General features: G+C 38.4%; 2 protein-coding genes across 2 annotated transcripts in view; one reads left to right on the top strand and one right to left on the bottom strand.

Annotated features, from left to right (window-relative positions):
- Nucleotides 1-820: 820 nt before the first annotated feature.
- anxa4 (annexin A4) lies at nucleotides 821-14,030 on the bottom strand. Its single transcript, XM_027174737.2, has 13 exons — nucleotides 13,884-14,030; nucleotides 11,888-11,937; nucleotides 10,799-10,886; nucleotides 8,470-8,564; nucleotides 5,814-5,927; nucleotides 5,287-5,377; nucleotides 4,779-4,858; nucleotides 3,317-3,373; nucleotides 3,117-3,210; nucleotides 2,619-2,714; nucleotides 2,119-2,177; nucleotides 1,907-2,029; nucleotides 821-1,093 (listed from the first exon to the last, which is right to left on the bottom strand). Exons 2-13 carry the CDS (start codon nucleotides 11,894-11,896, stop codon nucleotides 1,034-1,036), a joined length of 966 nt encoding a protein of 321 aa, XP_027030538.2. The 5' UTR covers nucleotides 11,897-11,937; nucleotides 13,884-14,030; the 3' UTR covers nucleotides 821-1,033.
- Nucleotides 12,350-14,533, top strand: part of aak1b (AP2 associated kinase 1b) — a 40,942-nt gene continuing 38,758 nt past the window's right edge. The window contains exon 1 of the mRNA XM_047805038.1: nucleotides 12,350-12,371. The gene's annotated coding sequence lies outside the window, so the exon portion shown is untranslated. The remainder of the gene's footprint in view (nucleotides 12,372-14,533) is intronic.

The raw sequence follows: 14,533 nt of genomic DNA on the forward strand, positions 1-14,533 counted from the left end.
GGGCCCCTGAGCAAGGCCCTTAACCTTCATTTTTTCAGTTGTATAAAAATGAAAAAATAATTGTTTCCTACCAGCAAGTACTGCTAAAATGTATAACTATAGCTCTATAGATTTTACCTGGCCCAAATTGTATTACATTCAAATGTAATTAATATCCTCTGGTAAAAAGGGAAAAGTGGACTCGCACCCTTGGGTCCAGATTTAAGGGATGTACTGTTCTGCTGATGTACTATATGCTCATCTTCTCATCCAGAATCTGGTGGAAAAACATCTTTGTAGACCCGTGTGTGTAAGTGTGTATAATTTCCTTCTCTGTGTAGTTGTGGACTGACTGTTCTGACACTCACACACACATATGAAGAACATTTATTCTAGTTTTTCCTAACACTCAAGTTTAGCATTGTGTGAGATTTTTTTGTCGAGTTATTTCATCTCAGACTTGCTGATGTTACGTTAGATACTGTTTGACATGCTGTTTCTATAGAATTTGACAAAAGTATGCCACAGAGCTGAAGAACAAAAACAAATCGATTCGGTCGTAGCTCACTGTTCAACAGCACCATCATCAGGCTCTGGTAAGAGACACAGCTTTCATTTACAATGTTTGTAAGCAGAATTGTAAATGGAATTTAGTTTGGATTATAACATGGTTCCAGCTGAATTGTTTTAATACTAATTAGTGTTCTGCAATAATACTAAATATCTGTTTCTAATACAAATAAACTGTTTATGTACAAATGATGTAGCTGGAGGCATGAAGCTGTAAACTATAAGTATAGTTTAATCTCTTATCCTGGTTTGGAAATAAGAGCCCAGAGAGTGAGGTATAAAATTTAATTGGAGTTTAAAGCACCGGCCTGTTTAACTGGCATTACACTATGTGAAATATTAGACATTGTTTTGAAATATGGTTGGACCAGAAAGACACACAAATGTTAGCTACATGTTAATGAACAGGAGTCAATCAACTAAGCTAATGTATTACACACTCCTAATAGACTTCATATTATTGTAAATGAAATGGACTTGTAGCTTAGATTTCTGCTCCACAAAGCTCTAGAAGGATCTTGCGGTAATCTCCAGATGTGTCCCCCTAAAAAAAAATAATAAAACACACACAAAAAAATAAAGCACATTTAACAGCAGGAACAGCTTTAACATGAGACTGGTTAATGATTTTCTGTACACCACAATGCCTTGTGGTCTGTTTCTATTTCACCAGTTCACCTGAGAAGAGATCATAGGAGAAACCCTGAGAATATCTGTAAGAGATCATAGGAGAAACCCTGAGAAGATCTGTAAGAGATCATAGGAGAAACCCTGAGAAGATCTGTGAGAGATCACATGAGAAACCCTGAGAAGATCTGTGAGAGATCACAGCAGAAACCCTGAGAAGAACTGTGAGAGATCATAGGTGAAACCCTGAGAAGATCTGAAATGGATTTAGATGTTCAGTTTTTGATTCCTTGTAACATGTGGTGCTCTTGTCTTTTTTTCTGCTTGAAAAGACAAGACAGGTGTTTGCCCGGTGTACTACTTCCGGTTTATACTCATCCACCTTTTCTGGTGGACAGATAAGGTACTTTTCGAAAGAAGACCCATTTGGGATCATTTTTGTCTTTCCTAACAAAGTGTCCTATATACATTAAAGGTAGTGCAGGGATTCTTCTTTGTTTATTCATGTATTGGAGGGAGCTAAAGTAAATCACACTGATGATCACGCCAGATATCGATATCGCAGTACGCTCTATAATGAGTCCCCATTGTCAGTGTCCCTTTCAGCCAATCAGAAAACATGCTGTAAGACGCACAGCCGATCAAAACACATCTTACGGCACACTCGTCAGCAAAATACTGTAGTGAAATAATGAGAAATATATAGGAATAAAAGAAAACATTGACTCACCTTGATGAAGGAGTTCAGAGTTTTTCCGTACAGCTTCAGGAACTCGGCTTTGATGTCTATCATGTCTATCTCAGCACGAGAGACCATCACTCTGATCAGGATGCTGTCAGTGGTGCCTAAACCCTACACACACACACACACACACACACTTCCTAAATTTCCTTAATGAACTGTGAAGATGGATCTTATTATTTCTGCTCTGATTACTTTACCTTCATAGATTTGTAAAGTCGCTCGGCAAAGAACGCCGGCTTACTCTTGAGGCACTTCACTGCAGAACAGAGAGACACAACACACACTCGTTACAGTGTCTGAATGAAACGGATTTCACACACAGTTACAATAATTATATAGTGTTGAAAGGACAAGCAGGTCAGAATCAGTCTAAGAGCTAGAACATTCTCTTCTCATGACACATCCAGGTGGTCTGACTAAATTTTGAGAGAACATCTGAATGTTTTATTTATTTATTTATGTGTGTGTGTGTGTGTGTGTGTGTGTGTGTGTGTGTGTGTGTATATATATATATATATATATATATATATATATATATATATATATATAAAACACAATAACAATAGAAAACTTGACTCAATCACAGAGGTCGATAAACACATGGTGAATCGTATTTTTAAATGGCATTCCAGCATAAAACTAACACATTATTGAGTATTAATGACATCTGAATAACTAGTGAAATAAAAGTCTGGACCTATGGCAAGAAAAACATCCTCCAGACAGCCAGACATCTCCCTCTTAATGCTGTCCTCAATGTCCCGGCCTGAAATCTTTTGGTACTCCTGAAACACTGAGGAGAGGACAAAATATTTAGAGCCATTTACAGTAAGATGCATGAACTCTCAAGAAAAGAAAACAAAGCATCTGGGTGAGTTTTGCTACTAAATTATAGAGCTGATGATGACAATAATTCCGTATTTAAGAAGAAAAAAAAAAACTATTGCAACCTTCTACCACAAGGCATCAGTGTTGAGTCTATTAGGTGATTTTCAATATTGTCGTTTAAAACTCTGTTAATCATCACTGTACTCTGTATTAGTGCACTACATACTAGGCAAATTATAGGCAAATACAGTTTATCTCAGAGCCGTTACAGCTTTTATTCTTTAAAACATCTCATATGAAATGATTAAATAAAACTGTAGTTAGCAGAAACGTTATTAAATAACAAACCTAGCCATGTTGAACGCACCTCTAAGTAAGTGGTTCCGGTTCCTCACGCACAAGATGGTGAGAAACTTGACCTCGTCTGTTCCCCAGCGCGCCTCACCGGCATCAAAGATCTCCTACAGAATAACACACATGGATAGTGTGTTATGTTACATACAGGCAGAACATTATTGTGTTTAATGATTAAAAAACAGTTTAGTGACATTAATTCTCCATGAATACCTTGGCATCCTGTTTAGCAAGTGCCTCGTCCACTTTGGTGCTCTCGTCTCTCCCAGCCTGTAAAAAAGAAAAAAAAATAATAAGATTAGTAGTTACAGCAAGAATAGGAGTAATAATAGTAGTAGTAAGAGGAAAAGGAGGAAGAGTAGTAGTTAGAGCAGGACGAAGAATGGTATTGGTAAGACAAGGAGGAGGAGCAGGAGGAGGGGGACGAGGAGGAAGAGGAACCTGTCTTTTGAAAATCATATCGCCCATACTACAAAAACAGCCTTCTTCCACCTTAGAAATATTGCAAAGCTGAGAAACATCCTGTCTGTATCTGATGCTGAGAAGCTAGTTCATGCCTTCATGACCTCTAGACTGGCTCTTAATGGTTTAGCTCCGTGTATCTAACTAGTCTTCTAACACGTTACAATCCTTCACGCTGTCTGAGATCACAAAACTCAGGACTTCTGGTAGTTCCCCGAATATCCAAGTCTACTAAAGGTGGTAGAGCATTTTCTTATTTAGCTCCCAAACTTTGGAATAGTCTTCCTGATAGTGTTCGGGGCTCAGACACACTTTCCACACTTTTTGAGACGAAGCCCATTGTAAAAAGCACTATACAAATAAACTTGAATTGAATTGAATTGAATAAGAGTGGTATTTGTAAGTCAAGAAGGAGGAGGAGGAGGAAGAGTATTAGTTAGAGCAGGAATAAGAGTGGTATTAGTAAGACAAGGAGGAGGAGGAGGAGGAGGAGGAGGAGGAGGAGGAGGAGAAGGAGGAAGAAGAGTATTATTTAGAGCATGAATAAAAGTGGTATCAGTAGGATGAGGAGGAGTAGGAAGAGTATTAGTTAGAGCAGGAATGAGAGTGGTATTAGTAAGACAAGGATGAGGAGGAGAAGGAGGAAGAAGAGTATTAGTTAGAGCAGGAATATGAGTGGTATCAGTAGCATGAGGAGGAGGAGAAGGAGGAAGAGGAGTAGTTAGACCAGAAATGGGAAATTAATAGCAGCAGTAGTAGTAATAGTAGAAGTTCAAGTAGCATTAATAGAAGTAGTAGGAGAAAGGAAGGAATAGTAGTAGTCGGGGAAGAGTTAGCAGGAAAGGTAGAGGATGTGAAAGAGGAGGAAGGGTAGTAGTTGGAGCAAGAATAGGAGTAGTTACAAGTTACAAGAGGATAAGAGGAGAAGGCGAAGTAGTAGATGTTTGAGTATTAGTAGAAGGTGTTCTTTAAGATGTGTCTGTTGAACAATGCTGTAGTTTCATGTAAATCTTTGCTCATGTGCGCTCATTTGTTAAGGAGGACTAAACACACCTGTACAGGTGCACTGTGGCCTTAACACTGCATCTGCAAGGCAAAGCACGACAGGATGTGTGTGTGTGTGTGTGTGTGTGTGTGTGTGTGTGTGTGTGTGTGTGTGTGTGTGTGTGTGCGTGTGTGTGTGTGTGTGTCCGTGCACTGCATGGTGGATTACCGTGGCCAAGGACACCAGAACCCTCTTAAACATGCCAGATGTGTCTCCGGAGATGTCATCCTCCAGATCATGTTCGTACTCTGCCGTCATTACAAGTTGATTAAACAAGAACACAGAGCCATGCTTCATTTGCATATCAAAAGGCATATCTTTATGCAAAAATAAGAATCAAATGGACACAGGCCAAAAGAACAGTGTTAATCTAACATCATGTCACCTGAGGTCAGACACATCAGGTATGTTTATTAGTACTGGTAAACAAACCAGACTGGTTTGAGTCCCTGAAGGAAATGCATGACCTTTCACCTCTTAAAGCTTTTTAAGATCGCAGATGAAGTTGAACTGCTTACAAAATAGTGAAGTAACACATCGTAATGTAGCAAGTCTTTGCCAGCCCTGCCTTATCACTGATCACAACACAACAGGCTCAATGACCCAAATACCAGACTGTTAGTCTACTTCCCAAAGGCATTAATGTGATTTGAACATGTTGGTAAACATTGTGTACCTTTCTTGTAGACGGCAGTAAGAGCTTTCATTTCAGAATTGGTCCTTGAAGCCAAAATCTCAATCAGACATGCTTCATCAGTTCCAGCACCCTGGAATGAACACGACAACATGACAATTTAAACAAGACCGCGTCCAAAAACCTTAGCTGTGTTTCTTTCTGGAGAACACAATTGCCTCAGAGGCATCCTTCATTTTAACCCAACAGAAGAACATTACAGTTCAGATGCTCGGTTCAGTGGATATCATCTCTTATATCTCATGCCTTGTTTTATTGTTCATTAATAATGCTAGTTTTTCCAATTTGCTAAACACAGCTACTGCTCATTAAAGTTAACTAACTAAAGGCTTATTAGCATAGATCATATTATCCATGAATTCAATAATATGCAACGGTTTGGTCGATGAAACAAACATGAATGCTTCCTTTGAACATAGCTAAAATGGTTTTAGATACTAGCTGCAATGCTGCGTACGATGTGTTTGAATAACAAAACGTAACGGACGGTGTTTAAAGGATTCACTCACCTTGATGGCGTTTCTCAGCTCGTAAGCATCGTAGACAGGTGCAGACATCAGCAACCCGCATACGACCTTCTCGAAATTACCCGTCAGCTCCGACTTTATATCATCTTCCAGATTCTTAGAGGTATCAAAGCAGAGAGTACATTTTAACATTACATGTGTGTGAATGCAGAAAATGTGTGTGTGTGTGTGTATGTGTGTGTGTGTGTGTGTGTGTGTGTGTGTGTGTGTGTGTGTGTGTGTGTGTGTGTGTGTGGTATATCTATATTTCTATCTATATTAAGAATGCAACTGATTATGTAAAAATGTATTCTAAATTTATACAAATATGGATTTTTTTTCTTAGAAAGCTTTGCATTGACCATAGAGTTGTGCAGCTGGACTGCATCAGTACTGGTGTTAGTCTCATGCACAGCCTGAAAGGTGTAAAGCTAAAGTGCACATTTGAATGCTTTCAGTGACATTCACACTTTAACATCTCAAAGCCCCACAAAAGACCTCAAAGAAAAACAAAAATTCTGAGAAAAAGTTATGCAAATTTACTGCTAAAGTTTTTGTTGTTATTTGCTCTGGTCTACACCACGCCTACTTCTGGTTTAAGTCTGAATTGGAATACAGATATAAATATTTAGTTTAGGTTTTCGTCTTGTCCTCTTCTTGTCCTCATTTTCTCCATTTGTTCATGATGACTTTTACAGTGTTTCCATGGTACATCTAATGTTTTGGAAATTCTTTAATACCCCTCTCCTGACAGCACGCATTCTTTGTAAGCTCTTTGTGGACCGTGACTTCAGCATTTGGATGAAACCAGGAAGATGTTACAGAAACAGCTGCTGTTTATTTGGGGATAATCAGAAATTGCTGGATAATAATTATTATATATTGTAATTTCACAGTGAAGTTCTGACATTACTTATCTTGGCTTAATTTTTTTTTTAACCTCACAAAAACCTGCCTTTTTGATGGAGTGTGTAGACTTTTTTTTTATAACCATTGTAGATACAGATGGGTTACACAATGGGATACAGCCCTACACTGTATGCATATATTTGCATATGTGTGTTTGAATATATATCCATGGGAAAGAAAGATGCAAATATATTCAATATATACAAAAACACTCAAATGAATACACACACCCAACCAAACACACGTGCACACACACACACACACACACACACACACACACACACACACACACACACACACACACACAACCAAACACATGTGCACACACACACACACACACACACACACACAACCAAACACACGTGCACACACACATACACACATACACACACACACACACACACCCTGACTGAGAGAGATCAACACTGAGTTTTCAGTTCTAATGCTTGTATGGTAATGAGGTGTAATTTCCTGAGGTGTATGATAATAACATCTTCATTGATATCATTATTAAACAAACCTATACACACACAGAGCAAGAGATACACCGCTTGTTACATGAACAGAATTTCATTATCGTATTTCAGTATCTGAGCCGTGTCGAATCATTCTTCCACAATGAAACACAGATAAACCTGCAGCAATGGAAAGCATTATTCATCAGTGACTTGAGCCAAGGTCACTAGATCACTAGCTAGTCTAGCGCACACACACACACACACATATTTCTGGTTTGTATGTTAGACTGCACAAGTGTCTGTTTTAAAAGGGGAAACTATGTGACTTCACTGATCACAAACTAGACCCAAATTCCAACCCATATAATCAGAAACAGACATTCAATATGAGTTAATCATTAAAACACACACACACACACACAAACACACACACACACACACACACACACACACAGACCCACACACACACACACACACACACACAGTGGTATTTGTTTTGTGTTTGCACTATTATAACATTTGATCTAGTGAGAGAGACAGAGACAAACAAGAAGAACATTAAAAAAATGCAAAAATGTTTAGATTCCCAAAAAAGAAAATGCAAATCCACCTAAAGTGAGAGTGAGGCAGAAGGAAAGAACTTGTGTGTGTGTGTGTGTGTGTGTGTGTGTGTGTGTGAGTGTGTGTGTGTGTTCAGTGGGATGGGTGGACATTTCCACTGAGTGACTCACACTTTCTGTCAACGTACACACACACACACACACACACACACACACACACACACACACACACACACACACACACACACACACACACACACACAGACACAATCAGTCCCCTGTGAGCTCAACTAACTCTCTACACTGTATTTGCTGTTCTTGACGAGCTGATGATCAACTTCTTCTTCCCCAAACAAACTCTCATACAAAACCGTAAATGAAAATCTCCTTCGCTCTTGTTATCTCGTTGCCTCGTGAACAGAGCACAAAAGGAAACGCTGTAGTTAAACCATAAAATAGTCTCGATCATAAACCTGACAAAAGCGTGTTTGTTTTCAGACAGAGATGTTAGTTATTAATGGAGATTGGATTTCCCCTCATGGAGTTCCCCTTCATGATCAGTATATTACATCCATATGTCCTGCTGTCCATCTGATTTCACAGCAATAAAGCTGTCCTGATTATGTTAGATATCCTCAGTCCGTCTCCTCGACTCAGTGACCAAGGACCCCACAAAACCAGCTTGATAATCTAAAGTCTATTATTGTATATAATGACAGAAAAAAATCTGACCTTTCCTACTGAAACTTTATAGGCCTCCTTAATCTTCTGCCTCTGTGCAATCGTCCGATGGCTCAGAATGGCGATGATCGCTGCCTCGTCGGTGCCTAAAAAAGAATCCAACCCATTAACTAAGAAGAAGAGAAGCTGGTGAAGATGTCATAATCCTTTTTTTTTTTTTTTTTTTTTTTTTAAACAGTTCACTGTAAGGACACGAAAACAAATACACAAGCTAATTAACTCCTTATTTAGTTATTGATGAATCATAATTCAAAAATCTGGAAAATACTCAGGAAAAGATTGGCGAAATACATAGTGAAGCAAATTCATGATCATATCTCAACAGGAAATGCAGTTCATTTCGTCATTAAATTAAAAGCAGAATCAATATTTCCTTAAAGCACTATATATACTGTTTAAATTCACAACCTGTTTCTGATATTTCTGCAATAACCAAATTTGTGATATCAAACATCCAGCTAAGGTTCCATGGAAAAAACAAAACATTACAAACTGTGGTGAAAAGCGATTAGTGTAATTACTGCTATTGTGGTAAAATCATACCGACTCAAAATCGGACACAGCAACGCACAAATGTTACCGGAGAGCAATATAAAAAGATTCAGTGGAGTATTTAATTTATGGTAGTTAAAAGTGAATTATCTAAATTGAACTTAGAAGTCAGACCGTGGTTTTTGTTTAGTTTTGTTTTCCAACAAGGTCTCACAAATTTGTAACGATTTGCATTTAGTTTGGATGAAAAATGTTAAGGTCAGTGATAGGGGTGGGGAGGGGAGGTGGTGAGGAGGGTTGGTGTTAATGCTCATATCCCTTCCAGTCATTTCCTTATTATGAAATCAGTTCTCCATAGACATCATGTGCCCTTGTTTGAGTCTGTGTGATTTGTTTTTCAGATTTTATTGCAAATTTTATTCCATCATTTATGGAGAGATGATGAGACTAAGAGCCAGGCATTACACAGATATGTATGAATGGTTGGGGCAAAAAAAAAAAAAGAACACACACACACGCGCACAGAGTTATTACATTTAAATTACTGCTTGTGTGTGTAGTATTTTGTTAACACACCACGTCACAATGGATGTTACACAAGTCTACCTCCATAAATATGTCAACAACATTTCTCAAGAAACAGAAATGGCCTTCTCCTCTGAGCCCTGATGCAATTACACGCTGCAACACTTCACATTGTGTAATTAGCTCGTGCTTTACAAATTGTTCAATAAGCAGCTTAAAATTCCAGTTAAAAAAAAAGGTTGAGTCAGCCACAACTCTGTTTCTCTCTCTCTCTCTCTCTCTCTCTTGTTTTTTCTCCCTAGGAGAAATGAAGAACAAAAAATAGTTTGCAATGTTAATTACAAGAGGAAATAAACACGACAGGGGCATGGTAATGTAGGAAAATAATAAATGACGCAGTGGTGTGACGGACTGGTGGCTAGTGGTTTTTAAAATAGGGAAAGCACATCTGTCCAGTCAGCTGATCAACTTTCATATACTGGGAGCTGAAAAGACCTGCTTTTACTCCCTGACTTCTCGATTCTCAGTCTCTCCTCAGCAGTAAGAGCTCTAAAAGACTTTTCCAGAACAGCTCAACAATATTAATATCAGTGTATTTGGTAGATATATCTTACTGAAGAAGGCAGTGAAAACTAGACCTAGTGAAAATTAGACCTAACACACATTTCTAAAACAAATACAAATATTCCATGATAACTTCAAACTTACAAATTGCAATGATAAAGCTCATCACAAAGTATTTTGTTTCTCTTATAAATTTCATTTCTAAAACCGTAACAATGTTTTATTTAGTTCCTGTATATTTATAGAATTTAGCAGTCTAACTTATCGCATTTCATTTCGCATTTCATACAACAAACTCTAAAGCCTTAAGGACCAGCAATAGGTCAGCAGTTGTGGGATTTAAACTCATGACCTTTTGGTCAGAAGTCCAACATCTTAACACCTGAGCTAGTTCTATACATTTGTGCTGAAAGGATTGACTGTTGAACGTTCACTAACACTGGAGACTCCTTCCATAAATGTTAAAGCACGTCAACAATTATGAATTTATGAAATTTTAATTTACTGTGTAAGTATGTTATAGAACTGTATTAGACGGAAGTAAATTAATATTATCCTTAGAGCCAGACCAATCAGAAGGATGCATTCATCAGCACTGTCGTATTAACTGTTATTTGAGGGTTAAAATAGAGTTGTGGTGACATTTTAGGTATAAAAATGACGGGAACTGTCTCCTAAAGAACAATGTCACTGATGAAACGATCTGTGATTATTTTCCCTCGTGATCAGGTCTCCTCACCTGCTCCTTTCATGGCCGCTCTCAGTTTCTCTGCGTCGATTTCAGCATCGAAATCCGATGCCTGAGAGACTGTACCGCGGTTTCCAAGCTAAAATACAAATAAACAGTTTACTAAATAAATAATAAACTGTAACTGCCTTACCTTTTATCACAACATTTACATCTACATCATAAAATGATTTCCGTTGTTATAAAAAGCAATCCTTAGGCTGCATCATAAACACAGCTGAAAATAAAACACACATTTCATACAAAAAAAAAAAAAACAGCTCTGGGGATAAAATTAGGTTTCCACAGAAGCATTTAAATAGTTGAACAAATGAATAGTACGGTTTATGTGTACAAAAAGAAATGAAAGAAATATACTGTGTACTGATTGAGTGCACATGTTTTTTGTAACACCTGAATAAGCTAAACAGTATAATATAATGCTCAGATTTTAGCTATCCTACAATTGGATTACAAAATTCCGAGGAATTTTCGAATGACACATTAGTTAAAATGTCTTTACCTGACAAACGCAAAAATAAAAAAAAGAATCTATAAAACAACTAGTCCTTCTTTTCATTAGTTCAGCCTGGTGTACCGATTAGCATAAAAGTTGTATGTTTTTCTAAATTACATTGTTTTAATAGTTTTGCAACATTAGGTAATCAGTGAATGTTGATATTGCTTGCATAGCAATGGGTATAAGTTACACATCTAACAATAGTGTTGGTGATGACATTTGATAAAATTAGTGACTCCTTGATGAGATTTAACTCAAGCATCACACTAACTATTCTAGGAATGCCTGTCACTCAGCACAAGGACAATTGTCTTATTGTCTTATTTTGGACACAATTTGCCTGACAGAATTTTTGTGAGTGTGTGTATAACGTCTTATGTGTTATTCCGCACCCAAATTTTGCTCAGGCTGAGAAATAACACCATAGAAGTGTTAGACGGTTTTAAAAATACATTGCAATACAGTATCCAGTGATATCAGTCAGTCAATGCCTAAATCATCTGTTCAGCTGCTGAGCTGTTCAGAAGCAACAAAAAAAAATCTGTTTTTTTTTAATGTTATACCAAATAACTGAAACTTACCGCTGCCATGGTATTACAGGTTCAAAGCAGGAACAACAGAGATGATCAAACTGCAAAAGAAAAGAAGATGTCAGGAATCTCCCTTGTTCTTTCTAACGTCAATGCAAAGCCTGGATCAGCTTTCCTCTCATTAAGGAGCACACACAAACACACACCGGTAATTACCTCCTGCCTCACCTTACGCACAAAAACAAAAGGGTTTTCCCTAAACACTGGTGCAGTGCACACACACACACACACACACACACACACACACACACACACACACACACACACACACATACACACACACACACACACACACACACTGTTTAACCCACGTGAATCATTCATCACAGCAGTGTTACATGAACAGGGTTTAATCTGGCAGGGTTAAAGTGAGCAAAACACAAGTCTGAAAGTGTATTACACTAAACACTGCTCGCCATCTGCCTGAGACTGTCTCGCTGCTAAGATTAATGGAGTGTTAATGACTGATGTTCAGGTAATGACTACTGGTGTGAGTTACTGGGCAGGTATAAATTTTTCATCACACAACAAAAAAAGCCTATATGATCTCTTTTATACCACACATTTTACATACTGTGTGTTGGATGTTATATACAACAATGCTGACAAATTCTCAATTCCGATTGGTCAGAAGGTGTTAATTTACTATACAGTAACACGGCTCTGACAGTAGTTACGGCTATAATACACGCTTGTGCTTGAATATGTGTTCAGTACTGTCGCTGAGCTTTGTTATGTTGTTTTTACAGCTATTAATTATTAATTAATATTGTAGTACTGAAGTTATATTTTAGATATATACATAGCGTTAAAAGCCACACGTACAATCATGAAATAAACATTTATAGCTCTCGAAAAATCCTCATACAATACTGAAATGAGAGCTAGAAGTGTTAATTCAGTATGATAGTGGTGTTAAGCACTGTATATGGGTTTTCTGAAGAACTGTGTGTTAGCTCAGTACTTTATGTGTACGGTATTTGGTACCGTGTGATATTTCAGTACTGCATTCAGTACTGTTTGTGTGTGTATTCAGCAAGGTTGCACGCTGTATATGGTTTTTTATGAAGAGCTAGAAGTGTTAGCTCAGTACTTTATGTGTATTCAATACCGTGTGATATTTCAGTACTGTATTCAGTACTGTTTGTGTGTGTATTCAGCAAGGTTGCACGCTGTATATGGTTTTTCTGAAGAGCTAGAAGTGTTAGCTCAGTACTTTATGTGTATTCAATACCGTGTGATATTTCAGTACTGTATTCTGTGTACTGTTTGTGTGTATTGTGTTTGTGTGTATTCAGCACGGTTGCATGCTACAGCGTGTGTTGTTGTGTGCACTAAACATCTGGCCTGCTTAAGGTTTGCAAATGTGTTCCTCTGTATAATCGGTTCGATTTTATTATCGGTCACGCACCAGACGAAAGGCAACGACGTGCAACGGACGTGAGCGTCACGTGACCCACGAGGCGCTTTGCATTAGTTTAACGTGTGGCTCGTTAACTTTCTCTCTGCGCTTTAAACGCACTCGTACTCAAGACTGCGTGTGTTTTCAGTCTCCGAGTGAATATTCACTTATTGCGTCTAAAACCGTTTGCACGGACAGAAAAAAATGCCGTTTTTATGAAGGGTTAAAAGGAAAAAGCGGATCTTAAGACACCTGGAAAGTTCCTAAAGACGTGACACTTGCTGGATCGCTTCATAGTTAGTTAAACCTAAATAGAGGTGATATAAAACATGCTTTATAATGTGCAACAATAATTTATCATGTTTACTGTTTACTGTTTACCCAAATACACAAATGGTCCAGTTCATATTGTTACAGTTCACCTTGTTATACATTATATATATATATAGTATTATAGTTGTATAAAGTTTGTATAGAATTGTTAACACACACACACACACACACACACACACACACACACACACACACACACACACACACACACACACACACACACACACACACAAGAACTCAGGAGTGTCCTACCTGCAGGAATAGTGCGCTTTAACACTCCACCCTGAAAGGCAACCAAAAGGCTGAGTATGTTGTAAGTGTGTGTGTTTGTGTGTGTGTGATGTGATGTGGACTTGGGAGTTGACTCAGTTTGTATATACGTGTGGGTGTGTGGGTGGGGACTGGGGTCGGATTTCACTTCCTCACGAAAAGCAATGGTGGTGTATCAGAGGCTGTAGAGCTTGAATCTTGATGATGCGGTTTGTTTCGTTTTGAATTTTTACTAATATACTGTAGCAGGTTGACTTCCGGATGATAAGCAGAGGGAATAAACGAAACTGAACCACCCCTTGTTGCTATCGCGGCGCCCACAAGTGTACACTTTTATTATGAATCTTTGACCTAAAAGGGAAGCTGAGGTCAGGGAAAAGCAAGTCGTGGCCTAATGGTTAGAGAGTCTGACTCGTAATTCTGAGGTTGTGGGTTCGAGTCTCGGGCCGGCCACGACTGAGGTGCCCTTGAGCAAGGCACCGAACCCCCAACTGCTCCCCGGGTGCTGCAGCATAAATGGCTGCCCACCGCTCCGGGTCTGTGTTTACAGTGTGTGTGCGTTCACTGCTGTGTGTGTGCACTCTGGATGGGTCAAATGCAGAGAACGGATTCTGAGTATGGGTCACCATACT

Source organism: Tachysurus fulvidraco, chromosome 20, assembly GCF_022655615.1.
Source record: "Tachysurus fulvidraco isolate hzauxx_2018 chromosome 20, HZAU_PFXX_2.0, whole genome shotgun sequence".
In the NCBI taxonomy this organism is placed as follows: Eukaryota; Metazoa; Chordata; class Actinopteri; order Siluriformes; family Bagridae; genus Tachysurus; species Tachysurus fulvidraco.